General features: G+C 43.7%; 1 protein-coding gene across 2 annotated transcripts; it reads left to right on the top strand.

Annotated features, from left to right (window-relative positions):
- The first annotated feature begins 1,364 nt into the window (after positions 1 to 1,364).
- Positions 1,365 to 15,920, top strand: ccnl1a (cyclin L1a). Of its 2 annotated transcripts, XM_063205318.1 has the most exons (11): positions 1,365 to 1,628; positions 2,069 to 2,143; positions 2,599 to 2,708; positions 6,110 to 6,230; positions 6,817 to 6,881; positions 9,046 to 9,145; positions 9,451 to 9,555; positions 10,073 to 10,214; positions 12,487 to 12,598; positions 14,281 to 14,379; positions 14,817 to 15,920. In XM_063205318.1, exons 1-11 carry the CDS (start codon positions 1,386 to 1,388, stop codon positions 15,274 to 15,276), a joined length of 1,632 nt encoding a protein of 543 aa, XP_063061388.1. In that variant the 5' UTR covers positions 1,365 to 1,385; the 3' UTR covers positions 15,277 to 15,920. The 2 variants fall into 2 exon arrangements, with proteins under 2 accessions (XP_063061388.1, XP_063061389.1); XM_063205319.1 differs by lacking the exons at positions 1,365 to 1,628; positions 2,069 to 2,143 and adding an exon at positions 3,242 to 3,416 and having other exon boundaries at positions 2,619 to 2,708.
- The last annotated feature ends 9,555 nt before the right edge of the window (positions 15,921 to 25,475 follow it).

Below are 25,475 nucleotides of genomic sequence, written 5' to 3'. Positions count from 1 at the left end.
CATGGAAAGCAGCACAATGAAAATCAATGGAGTTCAATGAGAGATGGTGACATATTCGCTATTCGTAGAGCAATACATGTTTAACTTCATGATGTAATCAATGATGAAAGCCCTCAAACACCTGCAGCATGCATGCAGCTCCTCATAAGAGCTGTATCTGTACCATGTTTCACGTTATGCACCATTTCTCTTTTTTCATATTCTTCATCTCCAGCACCATATAGTTTTGATGCTATCAGTTCTAAAATGGTTGATCTTGGGATCTTGACTTCAGAGTAGTCCCATTAGCCTTCATTTTTGTCAGAATTAGGCCTGACATACTCTTGGCTGGCTTTTTTGAGACAGGACAGTGGGAGAGACTTCTTTGGTGTTAAATGTGAAGAATTTGGAATAAATACATGGTGCCTAAAGTCAAACATGGGAGGGATACAGCTCTTATGTGGAGCTGCATACAAGCTGCTGGTGTGTGAGGGCTTTTATCATTGATTACATCATGAAGTTAAAAATGTATTGCTCTATGAATAGCAAATATGTCACCATCTCTCATTGAACTCCATTGATTTTCATTGTGTTGCTTTTCCATGATTACAATGACCCTAAACATACACCTAAGGCCAAAGTTGATTTTCTGGAGTGGTGAGAGTGATTCAGTGATTAAGTATGACACCCGATCTGTGTAGGCCTATTTGAAGTGTTTTGAAGTGACTTATCTGCTCATTTTCACATTATGTTCGATAGGCGACAAAACTTTTGTCTTGTGAAAATCTGCCCTGTCTGTGGTCATTAAAGGGTCAATCTTTCTTTGGTGCATGAAATTTGTTTTTGTACATTCATTTTCATTCGAGAGGGTTGTAGCTTTCATACGAGTGACTTCTGAAGCCAAGTGATTAATTGAAAGTCAGGTTATTAGCTGTTATTCCAAACAGATGGGTAGGCGACAACTCTTTTGGAGAGTAGTGTATATTACTGGCAAACATAGGCATTTTAATATTATTTCATGGGGATTAGGCCTATGATTTAGAATGAGGCCTACATAGGTTTTCAGAGCTGTGTAGAACAAGGACATGAGCACTCTGTATTCATGCCAAATATGAACCATTTGAATAATGTAAATATCTTACATATTAAAATAAATGTATTTCCTGGCATGTGCTCATCTTCCACCAAATAACTTGGATATCCAAGTTGAAGTTCTTTGCTGTCACTCTATCTTCATTTACCCTGAAGAATTTTGCCCTCTGGCTGCGGTCTTCAGTACTAGAGATTTTATTAGGGAAGATCTTTGTTCATTAGAACTACACTGTGTGCGCAAGTAGGCGTGTTTACGTCAACCACCATCTGCGCTCACTTCCTGCTTTGGCTAGGCAGTTGACGTGAGACCGAAGATGGCTGCTGCTGGTCCACCGTCCTCAGTGACCAATACGTCTAGCAATAATGAGGGAATACTTATCGGCGATAAGGTCTACTCCGAAGTTTTCCTTACTATCGATAATTCTCTCATACCAGATGAGAGACTTTCACCCACACCCTCCATGCAGGATGGCCTCGATTTACAAACTGAGACAGACCTGCGGATACTGGGCTGCGAACTCCTACAATCTGCTGGCATCCTTCTACGACTACCACAGGTAACGGACGTTGGCTAACGCAATGTATTTGTATTCTATCATGTAATATGCAGATATGTATCCATTGCACTCACATTTGTCTTTGAGAATGCGTAATAATAACATACACCCATCCTGTCAAAATCCACTTCTGATGTCGGCTAACCTTAGCCATGCAGTTGTAGCTAACGCTAGCTTGACGTTAGCAAGTGGAAACGAGTTTAGCAGTGAACTCCTTGTTCCTGCCGTCAGAATATAGACGTTTGGCATGAATTGGTTGTGTACGAATCTATTTCTAATATGATGGGAAGTAATACACTGAGATGTATACAACATTTTAGCCCTGTTTTGATCTAGCTGGTGTTGACTTGACTAAACAAAATGGCCGACACTCATTGTGAAACCAATGATGAAAGCGATTTTAAACCAGCTCATGTTGAACAATTTTATGTTGTTTTTAGGTGGCCATGGGAACCGGACAAGTCCTTTTTCATAGATTTTTCTACTCCAAGTCATTCGTCAAACACAGTTTTGAGGTAAGTCAAAGTAACCCCGCCACACTGAAGTATTGGCTGATTAGCAGATCAGTAGGCTAACCAGTTGGATAAGCTGTGTGCGTAACATCAACGTTCACTCGAAGCAGCCATATTGTAACCATTGGCTCACTACTAGCTGGGTGACGTTTCCCGTCAAGTCAACGCTTACGGGAAAGCGACCCATGATGTAAATAGCTGTGTGGGTGTTGTTCAAGGACAGGCAGGCAGGCAGGCTTGGAATGCCACACAGATGGCCATTCATTAGCTATTTTCAACAGGTGGCATACTATAAATAATTACATTACTTTGTAGACATATACCTTTGTCTAGGTGTGCTGAATTGACATGGAGAAAGATGCAAGTTTGTCGCATGCATAGAATTACAACGTCAATGAAATATGAAATTTGGACTAACATTGTTGCTTTGTTTTGTTTTACTGTGTAACCCCTTTTAGATTGTCGCTATGGCCTGTATCTATTTGGCCTCAAAAATAGAAGAAGCCCCCAGACGAATAAGGGATGTGATCAATGTGTTTCATCACTTGAGGCAGATAAGAGGAAAAAGGTAAGCATCGCTTTGTTTTGTATTGTGTGATTGTCATAATTCTGTCTTTGTGCTAAAAAAAAAAAAAAAAATCCATCCAGATAGTCTTTCTGTCTAATCCTGTCCACTCACATCAATTAGCCAAACTGCTGCTGATAAAAACTGATTGTAAATGTGTGCACACGTTTGTATGTTGATATGTCTTTATTTCAGTGCTCTTCTGTTTTTTGCCTCATGCACTTCTAAACCATTTTAAAACTTTTCAGTTTCTTCATCAGTCATTATTGGTATTAACAGCAAGATAGTCCGCTTTCTCCCATCAAGTGAAATGCGTCCGAAATACTATGTTTATTATTATTATGTCTTGCGTTTACTTTGCCTTGGCTTGTCACATTTTAGTGCTAAGGGCAAAAAGCCATGTCAAGTTAGTTTTGTTAAACAAAAAGCAAATAAACAAAAAAGAACAGAATTTGGACTTTTTTTTTTGTTTCATCACAAAGTCGAGTGCTGTGGTGTTAACTTGAATTCTCTTTTCCCTTGCAACCAACTAACAGCCACCAGCTACATTTACCAAAGCCTGGGTGATGTGGAATGGTACGTAGAGATGAAGCAGTCGGCATGGGCCAACACAAGTGAGAGAGAGCGAGGTGTCGCTTCCCCTCCCCCTTCCTCCTCTGCTGGGAGAAGCCAGTGGTCTGTGTGCGGTCACTGGGATTTCGGGGACGACAGGTTGGCTGCTGGTCCTGGTGCTTCTGGGAGACTCCTGTTATTTCAGTATTTTTGCTCAATGTCTCTGCTAAGTGCTAACACTAGATCATAGCATTCATTTATTTGTTTATTTTTTAAACCAATCAACAACAACAACAAATACCTCACACGTCATGGCTTATACAGAAATGTCATTTGCACGTTTGTTTTAAAGAATGCTTTGCACTGGGTCTGTGTAGGTTTTTATGAATCGGGACATGGCAGACATGATGATGAGTGTTAAGTTGTAAGAAAACTGATTGATTAACTGATTACGACATAAAGAAGCACTTTTGGATGATGGGCAAAATAATTTCAGTTTTCAAAAAAGTCATCCAGTTACTTTACAACTTGGCACTGATGTCTGTACTGTCATTTGAGATACAGTATTCGCTCTTACTGTTATGAAATGCTAATTATTAGTGAATCTTGCTGTGTGTACCATATGTGTAAAAAGGACTATGTATTTGATAACGTTTATTGTGAGTAGTCGTACTGCTCTCTTAACAGAGAAATCTCGTTAGTCATTTACAGTTAAACGTTGTAATTTGTTATTTGACTGTAAGGAGATTGCTTAGCATTATCTCGGTGTGATATCATGTTCTTTCTCTGAGGCATGTACATTGGACTCAAGCTCAAGTTCGAAGGCATTATGTATGTGAAGGAGACTTAATAGCATTTCCGCATAGTGTTACTCCAATATTTATAGTGGCTGCATTGACGAGGAAACATTGTTTGAAGCTTGGGTTGACTTCACTAGTGGCGTTTGTTATGGTCTTGAAAAGGTTTTATGGATGCGTTTAGATGCTAGGTTTACATGGTGATGGATGGTTTGTTAGTTACATTATGTAAACTTGCTCAAGAGTTCTTATACTTGTATATTCATCCAAAGTGGTTGCTTAATTTAAAGTTCAGAATGGTCGCATAGAGAAGGAACCATCTTGTTTGAAACTTGGGTAGAACTGTGGTGTTTTGTTTTGTCCTTGAAAAGATTTTAAGGACACCTTTAGATGTTATGTGTCATTGTGGTGACAGATGGTTTGTCAGTAGCATCATATAAAATTCTCAATGATTCTTGCGTATTTCTCTGAAGTGGTTGCTTAATTTGAAGTTTAGAATGGCCGAATATAGGGCTGCAACTATCGATTATTTGAATAGTCGACTAATCGATAGATGTAGTCACGATTAGTCACGGGGAAAAAAATTGTTCCATCCTCCGACTAACCTTCCCGGCCTCTTGTGCAGGGAAGTGAAAAAATTCTTACAGTTCACAATGAGCTTTAAATCATGATGGTAGCTTATTTACTCCATTTACTCCAACGTCCAATTCATTGACGGGGCAATTTTAGGTTTCAATAAAGTAATGAAGCATTAGTAAAGTAAGTTAAAAAGCATTACATTAAACGATTAGTCGACAATAAAAATTCTTGTCGACAATTTTTTATAGTCGATTAGTCACGATTAGTCGTCTAATCGTTGCTGCCCTAGCTGAATGCAATGCACTTTCACAAACACACTGCAAATGCAGTGGTGTATTAGCTATTAATGTTTCCTGGAACGTGGACCAGGAAGGGCATCTTTTGAAATATATTTCTCTAAAACCTGACAGCCTGTGAATTTAGCCATTGTATGGTCACATTGTGAAGCTTTTGAGGTATTTCCACGCATTGCACCCAGTGTAGCATAGTGGCACTGTATTCCTAACATGATTTTATATTACCGTAGGTTGGGGGCAGGTGGATTTGATGATTTGACAATAAAATGTAGATTACTCAGCACCCTGTTAGTGATGTTAGTCTATTTCAAATGTCATGTATATTGAAATGGCCTACTTACCTGACAAAAGTATATGAACGATGCGAGGTGAAAAGGTGGAGAATAACGTAATCAAATTAATGTCTTAAGTCTCATGAATATCTAAAATCGAATGAAGTTTAATCTAAAGTGAATGAGGAGCGGCTGTTGCCAGTGGTGGCCAATCAAATAAACACAAATGTTTCGATGGTTTTGATAAGCTGTTATGACCTGTTGCCTGTTGAGCTGTCAGAACAGAACACTGAATATCGTCTACGATTCGCTCTGTTGGTGTCCATGTGTCCCTTGTTGTGATTTTCTGTCTTGAGTAGGATTTTGGATGTGGCTAAATGTCTAGTTTGGAGGTGTGTAAAAGTGTTATATTGTATGATTAGCAGTGCTCTAAATTAGCACCAGCCAACTGTCCAAATGGTGATGAGATTTCGGTTTGGTTGGTAGAAAAGACCAACGTACTAGCCACTTTGACCCATTATTGAGTGTGTTTGGCTAGTACTAAGATTACCATCTACTAGCCATTTTGGCTGGCGGTGAAAATTGATTTAGAGCCCTGATTATTAGTATATGGAACTGGTGCACTTTGTTCTTGAGGAATGATGTTTCTGTGGAAGCTATGATAAACATGACGGATAAGCTGATGATTTACCTTTCACGTGCAGCAAGACAAAAAGTTTTACTGAAGTTACAGGAGTCGAATGAAAACTGGACCTGTTGCCTTTAGTTGGTTGGAAGGGAAAACAGTCTAGATTAATTATAAAAACAGAAGTGCACTTTTTGTTTGGTTTTTTTTCCCCTTTTTTTTTGCTTCTCTTTATTTGTCTTGGGGAAATATTTTCATGTTTCACATTTCCTTTATGCATCAGAAGCGTGAGCCCGCTGGTACTTGACCAGAACTACATAAACACCAAAAACCAAGTCATTAAGGCAGAACGACGCATCCTGAAGGAGTTGGGATTCTGTGTCCACGTCAAGCATCCACACAAGGTGAGTCCCGAAACACACACACACACACACACACACACACACACACACACACACACACACCTCCGGACTGACTGATAAGCAGGCCAGAATGTCACAACAGGACCCAAGTAGCTTTGACGAGATAAGACTCTGGATCTCAGTGAGCCAAGGGGCATTTCACCTGCACACACTGCTTCCTGCATTGTTCTAGAATAGGGCTTGAAAGTCCCTCCCCCTTAGTTGACCATCCAACAGCATGGTAGGGAGTAAATATCTTCTGATTCCAGTCACATGCGCATAGCTACAAATATGCTATTTAAGGAGCTAAAGTTAGATTATTCATGCAGAAGTATCAATATTTTGTTCTGAGGCCATCGCTTGGTACGAAAAATTATACAAAAATATAACAACATGTGAAGCCCGTGGCACAATTCAAAGGCAATCGAAATGTCATCTTACTACCGCCATTGGATTACATGCTGAAATTTTCAGCTAAAAATGCTGTGAGGTCCCATGGAATCGGAGGATGCGACGTCACTGTAGACATGGCCCGCTGATGTGGTCTTTGCAACACAGGTGCTGCCATAATCTTTTATTTGTCTTTCAGATCATCGTCATGTACCTCCAATTCCTGGAATGTGAGAAGAACCAAACGCTGGTCCAGACAGCCTGGTAAGTTCTGCGCTCTCCTTTATGCAGCTGTGTGTAGATGGGACAGATTGCATAACCTGATAAAATGAACATTTTGCCAGGAGTCTTGTGTAAGCTTCCTTTTTTCTCTCATGGAGTGGAAAAAATGAACTTTGACAACACTGTGTGTACCTGTGTGTTTCTCTTTCCTTAAAACGAAAAAAAGAAAAACAATGGTTTGATCTTTTTATTTTCAGTTTGGTTTACATCTATGGAGATCTCAGTTTAACTTTGTACTTTCTCTCTACTCTTTGATTAAAGGGTAGTCCATGATGGTAAGTCTCATAAAGAACCTCTGAACTCTGCTCCTACCAACCACAATGACCTCAGGAATCTCCCCCTTCTCATTGGCTGCCTGCCCCTTTCGAGACAGCCAATCCGGTGCGAGCTCTCTGCCCGAGATTCACTGAAGGGGGTCCTTTTCCATCTGGCAACATCGTCTTGTTTTCTTGGGGGTGTCCAAAAGGATTTGTATTTTTTTTGTTTTTGCTTCTCCAAGTTTCTAATTGTCAACTGAGGTGTAGTAGATGTGTAGAGTATATACACTATCTCTAGCCATTCTGTCTTCAGCTGTTAACTAATAACAGTTTAGCTTTAGAGATTTTTTTTAAAAAAATGAGGTTTGTCAGTTAAGACATTTATTTTTTTTTCTAAATAATTATTGTCTGACTGTCATCATACTTCTCCCAAACTGATATGGTCTTCAGACATGTGTCTTACAGGACTCCTCCTGTCTCCACGGACCTGTTGTGACGTCACGTCGCCTTTCCCAGAAATATATCCAAGTGGCCTTTTTAGATTGACATTGTCATTGCCAGAGTGTCAGCGGTTGTCTGTCAGTAACCCACCATCACTCAGGGTTTAATAATTAGTGGGCTCTCCCAGTTGAGTCATGCTATCTTGCATGGTTTCACGGAGGCCAATACGTCTGTGTCAATTTAGACAGGCTTCATTAATTTTTCATTCATGTGCGGTAGCGCATCAACCCTCTTTTTTCTGTTGCCCCCCCTCCTCCCTCCCCAAACACACAATCACTTCCCTGCTATATCTCTGTGTCTGTGTATTTGTGCCTGTCATGTCTGTTTTCATTTGATTTCAACTGACCAGAACGTCCTGGCCTTGTCTAGCCTGTAGACGACCCTAATCATTTGTCAGAGCTGTAGCGTAGTGGCTCTTCAGCTGTCTCTTAGTCTTCAGCCATGTCAATCATTACTAACAGGCTGGTTGTCACTGGAGGAAACCTGTGTTGCCTGCTACTGAGGTTATGCCCCCAAGCAAGACTTGCTTTTCAGCCTTCAGTTCATCCAACCCAATCCCCATTCAACTTCAGACTCAGATGCTTCCAAGCCTGTCTTTCACCTGCATGATATTTTTTGCAATGCAAGTAATGCATCTGCCCTCTACACAAACAAACACACACTCCTCCCTTCTATGGCTATTGCTGTTCCCTTAATTATGCAGATTGGTCATCCAGGTCATGGGCAGAGTAAGATGCCCATGGTCTTCAGATGATTGCCTACGTTTGGCTCTCTTTTATGTTGAACTGGTCAGCTATCGGTTGCATGTGCATATGGGGTCCTATTTTGGCATGTACAGGTGTTTCAGTGAACTACTTTGAGTTCCATCCCTACATGTTATTTTTTTGTTTTGTTTTGTGAGCTTGATAGCCCTTGTTCAAAGACATCTTGTAGACTTGTCTAATCACTCTTTGTTCAGAGAGCTTAATGTGTACATGCCTACATATGTTCTGCATGGAACTACCTTGGACGGAGATTTTTTTAAGAGGGAGAAAGAGAAAGGACAAAGTTAAATCATGAGTCTCCATAAATGTTGCACTGCATCACTTCAAACCTTGTTCTGTTTACCTAAGTTGTTTTCCCTGGGCCTACACTACAAAGCTGGTTCAGGAGTAAAGAGGTAAATCATCTAATAGAAGAATCTGGAGTCCTCATTTTCTTAAAAATGAGGACTCCAGGCTCTTCCTTTAGATGATTTACCTCTTAACTTAACATGGTTTACTCCTGAACCAGCTTTGTAGTGTAGAGCTCTTGTTTCATTCATAGGGAAGGGGGAGGGTGGAGTGTTGTATCGGTATAGTCTATTCCCAGAAAGCTGCAGTGTCCCCTCTACTCCTTGTGTCTTTCAGGAACTACATGAATGACTCGTTGCGGACGAATGTGTTTGTGAGGTTTCCGCCTGAGACCATCGCCTGTGCCTGTATTTACCTCGCCGCCAGAGCTCTGCAGGTAAAGGCCCCATTGGCAGCTATGGCATGTCTTTCATGGGTGTGAAGTGCAGTTGTGAATCAGTACAAGTTTTTTTCCCATACATAGACAAGCCTGTTGGAGCCCTCTTTTGTGCTGTGAAAGATCAACTATCTTTCTGCCATTTCACTTTAGGTCTTTTTGTTTACGTAACTTTTTAAAACAATTTTTTTTTACTTGAGTTGATTAGAAATCCAGACCTCTTGTTGTGTTAGTTAGATCAGAAGGCCCACATCGTTTACATCACACATTGACGTGCCTGCGTTCCTTCCTTCCTGTTGTGCTAGATTGCTCTGCCAACTAAACCACACTGGTACCTGATCTTCGGAGCCACGGAGGAGGAGATAAAAGACATCTGCATCACCACACTGAAGCTGTATTCAAGGAAGAAGGTGGGTGCTGCTCTGTTTTGTTTCTCGTGAGAATCTGAGGAGGCGGCACTGACACTTCAAAGCAGTGGTGGGGTTTCCTTTTGGGTGTACATACGTGCAACAGTTAATGCACATTCATATTATGCCTCTTAGAGGCAGGCCACATAGAATAACTTTCACGTCGAGATTTTCCAAGTGAGCGTTTTGAGTGTCCTTTTGAGTAATAGAATTGCTATTTACCACTTGGATGGAAAACTGGTTATAATACTTCCATTCCATTAATGGTTTTACAGTGCAGTATGGATAGATTATATTTTTGTTAACGCTTTAATCGTTAATCACTTTTATCTAAACGAGTACCAATATGTAATAACATGTAATAATGTGCATGTCTAAACTTAATCATATGGTACAGTGCTGTACCATGTTTTATACAGTACTTCAGTCAACTGTACCAAATTAACATGAAGGACCTTGTATAACTGAACTTTGTCTAAACGTGGCGTTTGATTTAGTTTGCTTGTATTTTGTGCTGCAGCCAAACTACGATCACCTGGAGAAGGAGGTGGAGAAGAGGAAGGTGGCTCTGCAGGAGGCCAAGCTGAAGGCCAAAGGCCTGAACCCCGACGGCACCCCGGCACTCATCCTGGGCGGGGGCTTCTCCCCCGGCTCCAAGCCAGGTGAGTCTAGCCAGACTACGCCCTCTTAGTTACGCAGCACCATCATAGTCAGGCCAGGAGCAATACAAATATCGTTTATGAGCTCTGGAGAAATTGGGAACTCCACCCACATTGTTGTGAAGCAATCAGCTTCGAACATTGGTGTTTTGGCCACTCTGGGGGGCTTCTCCCCCAGCTCTAAGCCAGGTCAGTCAGCCACCACCACCACGCCTTCAAAACCATTGGTGTTTTGTAGAGGTGCTCCGATTGCTCGGCAGCCGATCATGATCGGCCGATAATGGCCAAAAATAGCCTGATCGGTGATCGGAAAAACATGCCGATCAAAAAACCGATCCAGAGATATTAAATTCCTCACGCAACCATTTTGCCTTTATACACCTGGCGCTGCCTGCATGTAGCCTAAGTGCTGGCTCTGCACAGCTGCTGCACCAAAATAGGCATATTTACTTGTCTTTAACTTTTTGGAATTCCCTCCTTCATTTTCACCATTTATAATCATATCTGCATCAACAATGATCTGATTTTCCGATCCATGCGCCGTTTACATGACGCTTGTAATTTGCGAATGACGTGTCAGTCTCGCCATGTTCTCTATTTTGAGTTACAGCATGTCAGCACGCAACAACTAAACGTTTCCAAAACAATCATCAACGGTATTGTTTTTAAAGTTGTAGCCTAATGGACAGCCAGGTCATTAGTTTGTAGTCGCTGCAACACCAAACAGCAACAGAGTGCACGGTGAAACTCAATGAGTCTGTGCAGGGAATTCTACAATCTATGACAGTGTTACAGAGAAAGAGCTTTCCCCGCAGACACGCTGTGTTGTGCGTGTTGCCTGTTCTTTCAAGTGAAGTTTTTTTTCTTGTTTTGTGTATGTAGAATCTCAAGTGTAATTTGCGACAGACTACTTCTCGCCAGTTAGCCATTTTACGTTATAACCTGTGTAGTTGCCTCGGTCAGCACGCGACAAGTTCACGTTGTCCGCACAAGCATGCCAACGTTATTGTTTTCAAAGTTGTAATTGACAGTCAGTCGATTAGTTTGATAGTCGCTGAAACGCCAAACGGCAACAGGTGAGGGGAGAGGGAGAGAGAGCTCAGACTCACAGAACAGTCGCGGAGCTCTGCAGCTGTGTGGACAGTGAGTGACAGAGAAGGGAGGGGCTCTCCTCACGCGGCTGCTCATTTAAAGCGACAGGGTTTTTTATCGTATGCAGAAGACGAGAGACTGAGATCCAGGTGTCTGAGCTTCAATTCAATCTTAAATAGTTTAGTAATTATATGCAATAACTTATAAATTGATTAATACTGTAGACTTACTTGTAGGCTATATTACCAACACTAGTCTGAAAGAGCTAAAAGATAATAATAATAATAATAATAATAATAATAATAATAATAGCCTAACAATAATAATAATAGTAATAGCCTAATAATAGGCCTACATTGTGAAAGCGACATGTGCAAATTAAGATTGATTGGTTTATGGCCAGAAATGGTATTCAATAAGGATAATTAATAGGCTATTAAAAAAATAGGAAATAATTTCTGTGATCGGCAATGATCGGTGATCGGCAGATAAAGATTTTTGGTGATCGGTATCGGTGATCGGGCCAAAAAAATGGTGATCGGAGCACCTCTAGTGTTTTGGCCACTCTGCCTGAAGCACAGTGATTTGAGGTGAGTGGTGTCCAGGCACTTATCACAACAAAGGTTGTGCATAGGAGTTAGGGCTGTAACGATACACTCAACTTTTGACATATGGCTCGATGCACCCCATGATTTCTGAAATGGATGTCATTTGAAGCTTGGAAGCACTGTTGCATTGGATCATATGATTGTTTTCTGGACTGAGTATCACAATTTCGTGGTTAAATCTAATATCATTACAGCCCTAGTAGGAGTACATCACCCGTGTTTCTTGTGAACCCTCTTGGTTGTGGTGCCTTTGAAGGAACCCTCAACTGTTTTGGGGTCAATAAGTAGTGAATTGTCAATTTCCTTCAGAATTTTACCACAGAGTCTAGTCAGTCTATTTCCGGATCTCCAGGACCAACAAAGATTAGCTCTGTATTAGTCAGTCTGATTACATTTGGTGAGTGTTAAACCGAAAAGTGAGTTAGGGAATTAATCCTGTTTCCCGGAAAGTCCCTAGAACTACTCAGGGTAAATGGCATTCTACGTGATGCAATCAATGTAAGTTGCCTTAGGTAAGACTGGGCTAAATGACAATGGAAAGTAATGGCGTGACTATTTGTGTGCTCCTGTGTCAGGTACCCCGAGGGAGGTGAAGCAGGAGGAGAAGTCTCCCAACGTGGCGCCTCTGAAGCCAGTCAAGAAGGAGCCTGAGGAGCGGGCTCAGAGCTCCAAGAGCCCACACAACGGGTAAGCAAAGCAGCCTCCAACCAGGACTAGGGACAGGGGCTGGCTGGCCGGCCTATGCCATGGTCAGTGTTGGCTTCAGATGTTGCAATCCTACACTCACTATTTGTTCCAGCCATTGTTGCCAGATTAGGTGGTTTCCCGCCCAATTTGTCTGCTTAGGATGGCCGTCTGCGGGCAAAATTGGCACTTGGGCTGGGTTTTCTGCCCATTTTTACCCATAGAAATAAATAGAATTGGGCGGGATTTAGTGCTTCCAGGTGGGTTTTGAGCATTTTTTGGGCTGGAAATCAATCTCATCTGGCAACCCTGGTTCCAGCCATTCACTACAGGAGTTAATTAATGAAAGCATCTGTTTCTAGGCTCTAATCCTGCACCTAAAACAGATGATAATTAACTAGTGCAGTGAATGGATTGAACCACACAGTGGGTGCAGGATTTTAACTTGTGAAGCCGGATTATCCGACTCCGGTCTTGGTGTAGTTTACTATGCCTTTGGGAACGACTTCCTCTCGTCCTTTCCTGTGGCCCCCAGATAAGACGCTCAGTGTCATTGATGATCATGAAGATTTTATTTGGTGTCCTGGGAGTGAAAAACACATTTTAAAGGTCATTAGCTCATTTGCAATGGAGTTGTTGAGAGGGGGGCAGGGAAATCTCCCCTAAAGTCACTCTACACTGGTTGACTGCGGGGAAAGTGAATTGTTTTGCAGACGTGGTAACAGTGAGGCAAGAAGACAGGAAAGAGTAGTTTGACTTACTGGTCTGGCCTATGTCATGGTGTACTATGTCACGGTGTATCATTATCTGTTGTAGATCAGGAACATGGAGAACATTTTCCTGGAAACCAAGCATTTTACAGTTACTTACATTATGTCAATGTTTTGCTGTAAGACTATCATTAGGTCAATGTTAATACGGTAATGTAGTGCAATGTTTCCCAACCTTTTTTGACTAAGCCTCTTAGTTGTGCCATGAGTACCCCCTAATTCATGTTCTATATCGCTTTCTCTGTCCTGATGTGACTGCTCCATTCATTTGTTATAATAATAACATTTTTCCAAGTACCCCCTGCAGTGTGCTCGCGTACCCCTAGTGGTACACGTACCCCTGGTTGGGAAATACTGATGTAGTGAAATAAAATACAGCTGATGAAGGTCTGAGACTGAACCAATTAATTTGATGATTGGCACCTGTCAGTTAATAAAGTGTGCAAAAGCTTTGCACGTGTTGTGCCATTGTCAGTCGTTAAGTCTCTTATCAGTTGGACTGATGAGTTGAAAGTTGAAGTCGTGCTGTGTTGCATTAGCTATTTGTTAACAGTTATCTGGGGTGAAAGTGTATTGTCGTCATTGGTTCTTGCATGCTGCACTGAGTGGTGAGGGGAGGTGTCGTTATTGTATGCATCCAGTGTTAGGTCTCTAGCCTGCTTTACTGAGGTGGACTGTGTGAGTTGCCTTGGCCTAATGTTTAGGGGTTTGGACTTTTCCATCAGTAGGTTGCAGGTTCGAGTTTCAGGCTTGTTAATGGCTTATATGCCCTTGAGCAAGGCTCCTAACCATAACCCCACACACTGGTCCAGGCACTGTAACCAGTCTGTGATGCCTTAAAAATGCAAATGGCTTTGGCAGCATCAGCCAAGTGTGTAATGTATGCATGTTGATGTGTTATTGTGTGTGCTCCAGTCTCAGGAAGGAAGGGAAGCTGAGCCACAACAGCAGGAGTGGCAGCCACTCGCGATCCAGGACAAGATCCAGATCCAGATCACGCTCTCCAAGACGACAGTAAGTTCTGCTTACCACATGTTGCTTACTCTATAGTATTCAATGGGGAACTGTTGATGGAAAATGTTTTATCTTTTTGCTGTAATTTGTAATTTTCACCTACAAAAATCACATTTTCCGCCCTTGATATTTGTTTTGGTTTGTTCTTTTACAAATAAGTCAGGGTACAGAAACTGGCTGAGAAACCTGTGGTTGATTGTATTAAATCCATTTATTGCAAAGTAGACACTATGGCCACCCAGGCTCTGCACGAAATCTATCCATCGTAAACAGATATATGTCAAGTAGACGGCTAGATTGCTGCATTCTCTGATTTGACCTATGCACTGTTTTCTTTGCCTCAGTTACAACAACAGGCACAGTCCCAGATATTGTATGTGTAGATGGTGAGTACTCTCCTATTTGCCTGTCCTTACCCATGTGTTTGTTTGTCTCAGTTACAACAACAGACGGAGTCGCTCGGGGACGTACAGCTCGCGCTCGCGGAGCCGCTCCCACAGCCGCAGCCCGGCGTCCCCCGCCCCGCGCCGGCACCAGAACCACGGCCTGGCGCTCTCCCCGCTGCTGCCCCACCTCAAGGCCAAGCAGCGCAGCGACGCCCAGGACTCCAAGACCAGCAGCCGACACGCCCACAAGAGGAAGAGGTCGCGCAGCCGCTCGCGATCCAACAGCAAGCCCCGCGACCGCGACAGAGATCGCGATCGAGACAGGGAGCGCGACCGCGACAGAGATCGCATCTCCTCCTCCTCCTCCGACCTGAAGAAGCACAAGCACGAGAGGAGCAGCGGCGGTGGACACCACCGGGACCGCCGAGAGAGGTCCAGATCGTACGAGCGCTCGCACAAGAGCAAACACCACCACAGCAGCCACTCCAGCCACAGCCGCCACAGACGCTGAGCTGTGGAGTGGAGTGGAGAGGAGAGGCTGTGACCCACCCTACACCCTACTCTCCCCACCTCATCCCCCTCCCTTCCCAGCCCAGCCCAGCCCTTCCCTGCCCTGCCCTCTTCTTCTTCTGTCTTTTTCTTTTCTTTTATCTGTGTTGTTTCCACTCGCCCCTTTTCAGTTTTACTACATGTAGTCTTTTGTGGACTGGGGAGAAACATAACAGTGTATAGTTGGTGACAGGCCAATGTGTTATGGTGAGTGCTTTGATTTTTATAAAGCAAAGAAGGTTTTTCTTTTTTTTCTGTCGGGGAAGGGGAAGAGTTATCCATTGAAGAAATATTCAGGAAAGACATCAAGACTTTGCACAGCTCAAAAGAGGAATACCAGGTCCAGTAAACCTTTTTTTGTTTTTTGTTTCATGGGGTTTTATTTTGGACTGACGTGTGTATATTTATAATACATACATATATACAGTTGTAAAAAAAATGCAAAAAAGGTATTTCTCTAGAAATAGACATTTTTTTGTGAACAACTGGATGCAGACTTGTAAAAAGAACTTTTTGTGTTTTGGATCGTGGTTTAAAAAAACACTGGTTTTTAGTCTGCATGTTCATCTGATTTTTACTTAATAAAGTGATCTATTCTCAAATTTCCTTACAGTTTTTCTTGCTTTTCTTAGGTGTGAAATTGTATTGCCCACTGTTCTGACTTGCATATCCTACCTGAATATTGAACAATGGGTGTGGAATTAAGACGTCTTAATTTTATAGAACATATGGCTCAAATGTCTGTATAATTAGATTAAGCAAAAACGTAACCAATGACAAGTCAAGTGCTCTTGGCATTAACACCTTTTTGTACTAGAAAGTAATGGAAAATTAATGGAAGACTGAAACTGGTGGAACTTAGAGCTAACACATTGATTCTTATGTCTCAACAGCCATCTTCAAATTGTTGGCCTCCAAAAAAAGTAAAGTATATCTTTTATAGGTTATCGATACTATACAATATTTGGTCTAGGTCCATCCACCCATTCCAAAGTTATTGTGCCAACGGAAAAAATCTGACAGACGACCGAAGACCTCAACCTTTAGGGGAGGCATAATGAATTGGCCTGGGAAATCCCATGCTGCTTTGCACAATTGTTCTGATATGAAAGACTGAATGGATTCTATCCCTTATTGAGGACACCAGATTTTGGGCTCCTATCAGAGAGCTGGGATGGGTGGGGCGACGGTCATTGCAGTTTGTTTGAATAAATGCAGCTGACATGATTGGCTATGGGTTACGTATATGCCAAATGACCCAATATATGCTCATGGGGCATAATAGTAGAACACGCTTTTCCTTTGAGAAATGGGTTACCTAAGTCTCCACCCCTTCCTGTCCACTCATGGTGCATGGAGGGGTTAGAAAATAATACTTTGCTTGAAATTAGTGGTTTTACGATGCCAATCCAAACCTTTAACATCCACCTATGCACCACAAATCCACCACGACTCATTCACTTTCATTCAATTTTTTTGTTTGCAACTTATGCCCCCATGGTCAGGAAGTAGGGGGCATGACTTGGGTGCCCCATTGCATAGGTAGCCTGATTATCTCACTTGTGAGATTGTCTGGTGTTAACCAGGCAAATAAATAATGAATTCTAATGAGTACTATGAATACTAACTAATATAACGAACTGAGGTAATACCAGTAGCTTGCCAGTAGAGGTCGCTCAACTACCACTGGAAGTGCCCAACTGGTCAGAGCAGCTTTTACTTGGTCTGAATCCCCCTGGAGCTGAAATACCGGCCTGGAAGGAATTTTTGCATCTGGATGCCTGGCTGTGATTGCCACCTAAACCTCAAGGTGTACTAATATAACAACTAGTAGTGTGAATATTATCAGTGGAAAAGCAAGTTAATAAGGCAGTGCTCTTTCACTGAACAAGCTGCAAGCATGTACTGTAGGCATTGCATTGCATAATTTGTGTGGACTTTTTGCACCACAATGCTGGTTCATTGAAAGGTTTTATAGCGTGCCATTGCTATGCGAACCTTGTTTTTCACAACCACCACAGTTATGGTTTCAGACACCTTTGCTTCAGACAGTCACATATCTGATGTGAAGTCACCTCTGACTACACAAGGTGTCTGTAGCGTTACTGTGTGGTTACATTTGGTAACTTCCTTCCCCACCAGGCCCCGCCCCGAGCCACCAGGCTCTGTCCCTGCTTGGAAGGCTCAGGCACGCTCCCTCTGGGTTTGAACTAAGGATGGGTCGGCTCACCCACCAGACCCAACTGAGGAAGACTACATGTACTGTACCTTTCTGAACATTTTAAAAAGAAGACTTTTTTTTTAAATTATTTTTTATTGTGTGTCTGTGTCTGTGTGTGTGTGTGTGTGTGTGAGTGAGAGAGAGAGAGAGAGAGGGAGAAGCATAGGAACAAAACTGCTTGTCGTGAAGTGCTAGATTTCGTGGTCTAAACCTAAAGCTAGCCACCTCTAAAGCCAGGTCCAAACGAACGTCTCTCCCACCCACCTACAACCTGTAACACCTCATTTCCACAGCCTCGCGTGGGTGGGGAAAAAAAACATCCATTCTGTCCAGAAATGCTTCGTGACCCATACGCCAACACAACACACAGACACAGACACAGACACAGACACAGGCACACGCACACGCACACGCACACACACACACACACTTCCACCACACCATTAGTCTTAGCTAGCTCCCCTCCCAGCAGCACGCTACTCTACCCTCCCTGGGATCGATGCGTGCTCACAGCAGATGCAGCCTGTTGCCAAGGGAGCACGAGAGAAAGAGAGAGAGAGAGGGAGAGAGAGAGAGATGGAGAGAAAGAAAGAAGAAGCATTAACATACAACACACATCACCCAAGGCCCTTTCCCTCCCTCACTCCATCCCTCCATTAGTAGCCGAGCTGGACTGGGGCAGAAATAGGGCCTGGGCACTTTTGGCTTAAAGAGGCCCCTCATAATTAGTGGCACAGAACTGATTCACTGATGGACCCCACACCCTCGTTGGCCTCTATTTTCAGAAATGTAACTTTTTTTGAGCGTGTGTGGTTTTTTTAAAAACATTTCTGAAAATAGGGGCCCACAAGGGTGTGGGGCCCACCGGAATTGCCCGCTATGCTAGATGGCCAGTCCAGCCCTCCATCAGTAGCCTATATAATATCTTCCAGGGGCCAGAGAGGTGGATCCTCCTCCCACACTCGTGCTTAACCTTTTCCGGTCTCGGAGGGTCCTCGGGGCAGGCGGGAAGGGGGGGCCCTGCAGATGCACATCATCACGACATCCATCCTACCCTACTCTACTGTACTCTACCCCTGCGCATTGCTCTCTGACCCGCTCTTAGCAAGCGGAAATCCACCCAGAGACACCACCAATAAGATGGGTAGCCTAGTGTACTGTACTGTACACACACGCACACGCACATGAATCTACATGTGGTTAGGATTTGCAAATGATTTTCTCTTTTGTCTTGTAAATGACATGGGTGTCGTGCCGTGTGAATGTGAACGTGCAGAGGCCCCTTTGCTAGAGACTATCACCCCTATTAGCTGAAGCGGTGACCTTTCGGCTGCGATAAGCTTCAAGGACACACACACACACACACACACACACAGACACACGCACACACTTATGTCTAATTTGGTCTGATGCAACATGATAAATGTTCCAGAGGGGCTTTGCTCACTCGCATAATGATTGACATTTTGTCTGGGCTAGACGCACGCACGCACGCACGCACGCACGCACACACACACACACACGTATAAATATCTTTGTGAGGACCTACCGTTGACTCTAATGACTCCATTTTAATAGCATTCAAAACTAGTGAATGCTAAACTGTGCCCTGACCAAAACAATACCCAACCCTAACCTATCAGTAAACAAATGTTTCTGCACTTTCAGGTTTTTCATCAACAACAAAACAGCATATTTAATGTCTGTGAGGACCAACCAAAATCTCCATACAACCACAAATGTTCTCACAGCAAAGGTGAAATGTCAGGTTTTGGTCCTCACAATGGTGGTTTACCAACTACGCACGCACACAAACACACACAACAGAGAGATGATTGGATAATGAGTGAAAATGAGCAGATGGTTGTCGGTAGTCTCACAGAGGGTGTTAATGAGAAGGAACTATGCATCTTTGGGGGGTGTTGTCTGGAAGGCACACGTGTCTATGCATAAACCACATCCCACACAGTTACAAAACAGACGCACGGCGGTTTAGAATTGTTACTCCTCTTGTGAATTCCACACACCACCCACCTATCAGCATCATCGTCACGTTTGCGCTATCTATTGCCATCGCCATGGTTATTAATGCCATAAGCATTCCTTTGGCCCTGTTGCTGGGGCAACGCTAATTGCAGGTGTGGGCTGGTTGGCTGGCTGGCTGACGCTATAACTGGAGCTGCGGAATTCCGTGAAATGACAGGTGTGGCCGACTGGGAAGGCCTTCCGCAAACATGCCTTTTATTCTCTCTGACGCTCAACATCTAATGCTCTGTGTCAAGGTCATTGAAGATCCATGCATGCGGCCTGTGTGTGTGTGTGTGTGTGTGTGTGTTTTCTGAAGGACTACTAAGAGAGACACACACACACATGGACACCTGCACACACACACACACACAGAAACGCTCGCACGCAAACACACACACACACACACACACACACACACACACACACACACACACACACACACACACACACACACACACACACACACACACACACACACACACACAAAGTGTACTCCCAAAAAAAGTTTTCCTCTCCAAATCATCTCTCTTCCAAGGACTCTCATTAACAAATGTAATTAATGCATGAGCAACTCACAGCAAGTGTTCTCTTTCAAAGCACGGACCCCAGAGAAACATGCTGTTCTTCGTCTGGCGTGACAACACACAGTTTCCATTCCACAAAATCTTAGTGGCGTTAGAAAAAACAGCAGCATCCATTCTGTCTATATATAATAAGAATAATAACACAGTAAAAAAACTAGAGGGAAATTAAAAATACACAGACTAGGCTTGTGTGAAGCTATAATTGGTAGTGTATACCATACAAAAATTTGGTGAATGTATCACACAAGGACAGTGCAGCGTGTGCTGTGTCGGGATGGATTAAGACGAATGACTGATTACAATTGACTGCACGCCACGGTGGATGAGATGGAAAATATTTCTTAAAAAATATTTTCCACATGCTCATTTGTCAAATACTTTAGCACTATCACATCAATCAGTCCACTGATGTATGCAATATGCAAAATCAGAGCTATTTCAGAAATGGCGCTCTGGTCTAAATGTAGGCTACGAGACGAGAGCCTATGAAGTTCTGTTTTCATATCTCCATATCAAAATGTGAATGTACCCACAAACCAAATCTAGTCTGCACAACGATGAAGACCATTGCACAGATCTGGTGCAGAATGTTCTGTGACCATATGACTTCTGTTTTTTTGTATCTTAGGAAATGACATCTGCAGTTCCTAGGGAGTGAAATGGGTGTAATGGTACAGCAAGATGAACTGACTTAGCCAGAGTAAAGTGGGTGGAGCAGGGCACATAGAGGCCCTGACAGTTCATCAGAATCTTGCAGCCTGCCCACCCTTCCATTAGTCACACTAGTGATGCGATGTCCATGTGAGTGTTGTTTTCACAACATACAGTATTCCTATTTTAAGACCATGTGAGTATTTGTCTTCTTTTTTTATTATTGATTTATTTTTTGTTGGTCTTTTTTACTTTATTTATGATAGGACAGTGAAGGTGGTGACAGGAAGCGAGTGGGGAGAGAGAGACAGGGAAGGGCCGGCAAAGGACCCAGGCCGGGAATCGAACCCGGGTTAGCCACATGGTAGACGAGTGCCCTACCGTTTGGCCACGGCAGGGCCAAGGCCTTGATACTCAGAATCATCAGAATCTCACATTCAGCCCACTTTTAGTCATCAGTGACATGATGTCGACATGAGTATTTTATGATAGGACGATGTGTCCTTGTTTTTCTGTTTTGTATAACACCATGAGAGAATTCGGGACAGAGTATTCTTCCAAAGCATTTGGTTATTTTCCAGCGTGGTTCCTGTTGTGATGATTCAGTGGGGAGGACAATCCATTGCCCAATGCCATTGGCACTGTCTGTGCAGTTAGCAGGTAATTTACTGTCTAGAATCGAAAGACTGTAGATATAACACATACATGTATCTCTTTTATACCAGACAAACAACGTACAAGTGCAACCTCTCCCCACCCCAAACACACCAGTCAGCACTTCATGTTTCCTTAGGCCTTCCTGCCTTCACCTTTTCCAGGAAAACACAGTCCGTGTTTATGAACCAACTCTTGCCTCATTGGTGTACCGGTATTTGCTGTTTCTGATGTGTCATTCATTGTTGCAGTGTTCCTGTGTATTCTTGTGGTCCTCTCATCTGGTCTCTGCTCGCCCCCTTCTTGCATGTCCCAAAGGCCAACACGGTTACGCACAGTGGTGAGCAAATAACCCTTCCCAGAATGAGTTGCATTGTCAAATGGCAAATGTGTAACCATTGCCACATTTTTATTGTTTCAAGTGTGGGAGTGCATGTAGTAAGCTTATGTGCACATGTAGGAGGTGTGTGTGTGTGTGTGTGTGTGTGTGTGTGTGTGTGTGTGTGTGTGTGTGTGTGTGTGTGTGTGTGTGTGTGTGGGGGGGGGTTGTATTTGTTGATGAATGTGTGCTTACGTGTCCTGGCAATGTGCTTGCATGTGCCTGTGTGTGTATATGTGTGTCCGTGTGTATACATGTGTGCGTGTACGTGTGTATGTGTGTGAGTTGCTTGTATGACCTGTCCTCTGTGCGCTTGCATAATGCCTGTGTGTACTGTACGTTCAGTACGTGAGAGTGAACACGTCTGTTTGTGTACGTGTGTGTGCGCACCGCTCTGCCATATGTGTCCAGTATGTGTGTGTGTGTGTGTGTGTGTGTGTGTGTGTGTGTGTGTGTGTGTGTGTGCCATGGCAGTGCTGACCCGGTGCCTGGAGAGCAGAGGGGTGTTTATGCCTCTCTGGCAGCTGCTGAAAGACCTGAGCAACTTCAAAGGCCTCCAGCGGAAGAAGAGAGGAGCGGAGAGGAGAGGAAAATAGAGGAAAGGGGAGGAGGGGAGAAGAGAGGAGAGGAAAGGAGGGAAGGGGAGGAGGGAGGAGCTGAGGAGAGGACAGGAGGGCAGCAGAGAGGAGAAGGGCAGAGGAGCAGAGGGGAGGAGGGGGAGAGGAGAAGAGGAGAGGAAAGGGGAGGAGAGGAAAGAAGCAGAGAGGAGAAGGCTAGAAGAGAGGAGAGGAGCAGAGAAGAGAGGAGGCCGCAGGAAGAGAGAGGTCGGCCCGGTGCAGCACTGGCCGCAGGGTGTGTGCCACTGCCCCTCATGAAAGGGCCTGAGGTCAAAGGTCGCCGCTGCATCTGGAGGGAGGGAGGGAGGTGGGGAGGAGGGAAGGGGAGAGGGCAGCTGCCGGGTACACAGTCCAGTGCACCTCCGCAGCTAAACATGCCAACAACACAGGAGGGAAGAACAAGCACCACAAAGCACAACTCCACATAATACACACACACACACACACACACACACACACACACACACACACACACACACACACACACACACACACACACACACACACACACACACACACACACACACACACACACACACACAAAGCACAATACTCCGCACAATACAAACCCTCCTCCCCTGTACCAACAGAATCTGCTGTGTGTGTGTGTGTGTGTGTGTGTGTGTGTGTGTGTGTGTGTGTGTGTGTGTGTGTGTGTGTGTGTGTGTGTGTGTGTGTGTGTGTGTGTGTGTGTGTGTGTGTGTGTGTGCCATGTCATCCTGACTGGAAACCACAGGAAGTAGAAGTGTAAGGAACAAAGGAAACAACACTTGTTCATTCTTCATCCTCTTTTAAAATAAAACAAGTCAAAGGTGGAGGGTGGGGGTGAAGTATGTCAGATGATAGTTCTAAAATCCGTTCCAAACATTGTAATGCCAAGTAAGATAATTTTCTGATCAATACTTTTGTTTCAGAGGTCATAAATTCAGTTATTGTGATGCCAATAACTCTTTTCATGACGAATTTGCTTAAACCATTGATGTTGGATGCTGCGTATAATTCAGCATTAAACCGGGCGCCTATAGAAAAAATTCACCAGACAAGGTGACGGGTGAGTCGACATATTTCACCCGCCAAAGGCCAAATTCACCCGTCATTGGCAGGTGGACGGGTGCTTATTTCCATCCCTGGTGTATGTGTGTGTGTGTGTGTGTACAGGTACGTGTTCTGTAGTGTACTCTGTACATGTCTTTGTTTTATGATGTTGCCACTTGGAGAAGAATGGGACATGCTTCCAGGCATTGAGAGCAACCCAGCGATTCAGACACACACAATCCTTTGTAGCTTCTTTATTGGAACATACAAAGGCAATGACATCATGATCATGTTTTTTCTCTCTTCCTCTGTGCTGTGTGCACATGGTGTAAAGACTCTATGTGCCTGCACATACGTCTTTGTGTTGAAACTTACGAAAGTCCCCATGACTGAATCACTCACTCAGCTTGGAAAGAACACTTGCTATTTTTTTTCAAAGGTGGCAAAGCCTAATGAAATCTCAAGTTTAGTCAGACACTCAGTGACCTCTAAATGTACTCCATGGACTATGTGCTAGTATGATTTTTTTTTTTTAAGGTACCCACTGAACCAATTTGGAAAAACACCCCGAGGCACTGAAAATGCGGGTGCGGTGCGCTGTAAAAATGCCAGAACAATATGTCTACTACATGTCGTCCAAGGACTATGTGTATGTCTTTGGAATATCAAATCAAGGCTGAATCTGTGGAGAGGCAGGGGAGGAGCTCTCAAGAGATTGGATCTCACATCTCAGAGGAGGAGGAGGAGGAGAAAGAGAGAGAGAGAGAGAGAAAGAGAGAGAGAGAGAGAGAGAGAGAGAGAGAGAGAGAGAGAGAGAGAGAGAGAGAGAGAGCATAATCCGTAACACATAAAGAGTAGGACCTAAAAGACTATTAAATTCGACTCTGTAAGTGTTGAATTACTGTAACAATACAAAAGACTCTGTGCTCACACACATACTGTACACATACACACATACACACACGCACAGTAAAACCTCTCCATGTGTGTTGCCGGCCTTTGCCAGACTTTAAGAGCAGATGCCATACAATATGTTTCCCACCGACCCTCAAGTCTATTTGTCAAAAGACAAGAAAGAAAGAAAGGGAGAGAGAAAGGGTGAGAACAAGAGAAAGGAGGGACAGAGAGAGAGAGAGAGAAAGAACGTGAAGCGGAGGGTCAGAGGAACGTGGTGGAAAAAGGACCTTGCAGGCAAAGAGTAATGTCAATCACACACTGGGAAGAAAAACAAGAAGAAGGAGAAAAAAACAAGGCCAAAGACACGAGGGAAGAAGAGTGTGTGTGTGTGAGAGAGAAAGAGAACGAGAGAGAAAGAGAACGAGAGAGAGAGGAGGGACAGTGCGTGAGATACTAGATAGACCTTGTGAATGGACTGCTCTTGTGTGCGTGCCTACAATGTGCGTGAGTATGCTTGAGTGAGTGCATGTATGCCTGTGTGTGTGTGCGTGTGTGTGTGTGCGTGTGTGGGTGGACGTGTGCGTGAGAGAGAGACGAGGGACCTTGTCAAAGGCTGCATGTTTGTGTGACTCTGTGTGGGGGAGAGTGAACGTGCAGCTCGCCTGAACCTTGTGTTCCTGTGAATGTGTTTGTGGGAGCAAAATGTGTGTGTATGGCGTGTGTGTGTGTGAGAGAGACAGAGAGATAGAGTGAGAGAGACCAAGAGAAAAATACAGTAATAGACAGATAGAACAAGAGAGAGAGAGAGAGCAAGAGAGAGAGATAGAACGAGAAAGAGAGCAAGAGACAAAGCAAGAGAGAAAGTAAGAGAGAGCGAGAGAGCAAGAGAGAGAGAGAGAAAGTAAGAGAGAGAGAGAGAGAAAGTAAGAGAGAGCGAGAGAGCAAGAGAGAGAGCAAGAGAGAGAGAGAGAGAAAATAATAGAGAGAGCGAGAGAGAAAGTAATAGAAAAATACAGAGAGAGAGAGAGAGCGAGAGAGCGTGCACGCCTTGGGAGCAGGGTGTTTACATCTGTGGGCGGCTGAGGATGAGTTGTC

Source organism: Engraulis encrasicolus, chromosome 8 (assembly GCF_034702125.1).
Source record: "Engraulis encrasicolus isolate BLACKSEA-1 chromosome 8, IST_EnEncr_1.0, whole genome shotgun sequence".
In the NCBI taxonomy this organism is placed as follows: Eukaryota; Metazoa; Chordata; class Actinopteri; order Clupeiformes; family Engraulidae; genus Engraulis; species Engraulis encrasicolus.
The sequence above is the reverse complement of the archived record's forward strand: the minus strand, read 5'-3'. Positions and strand labels throughout refer to the sequence as shown.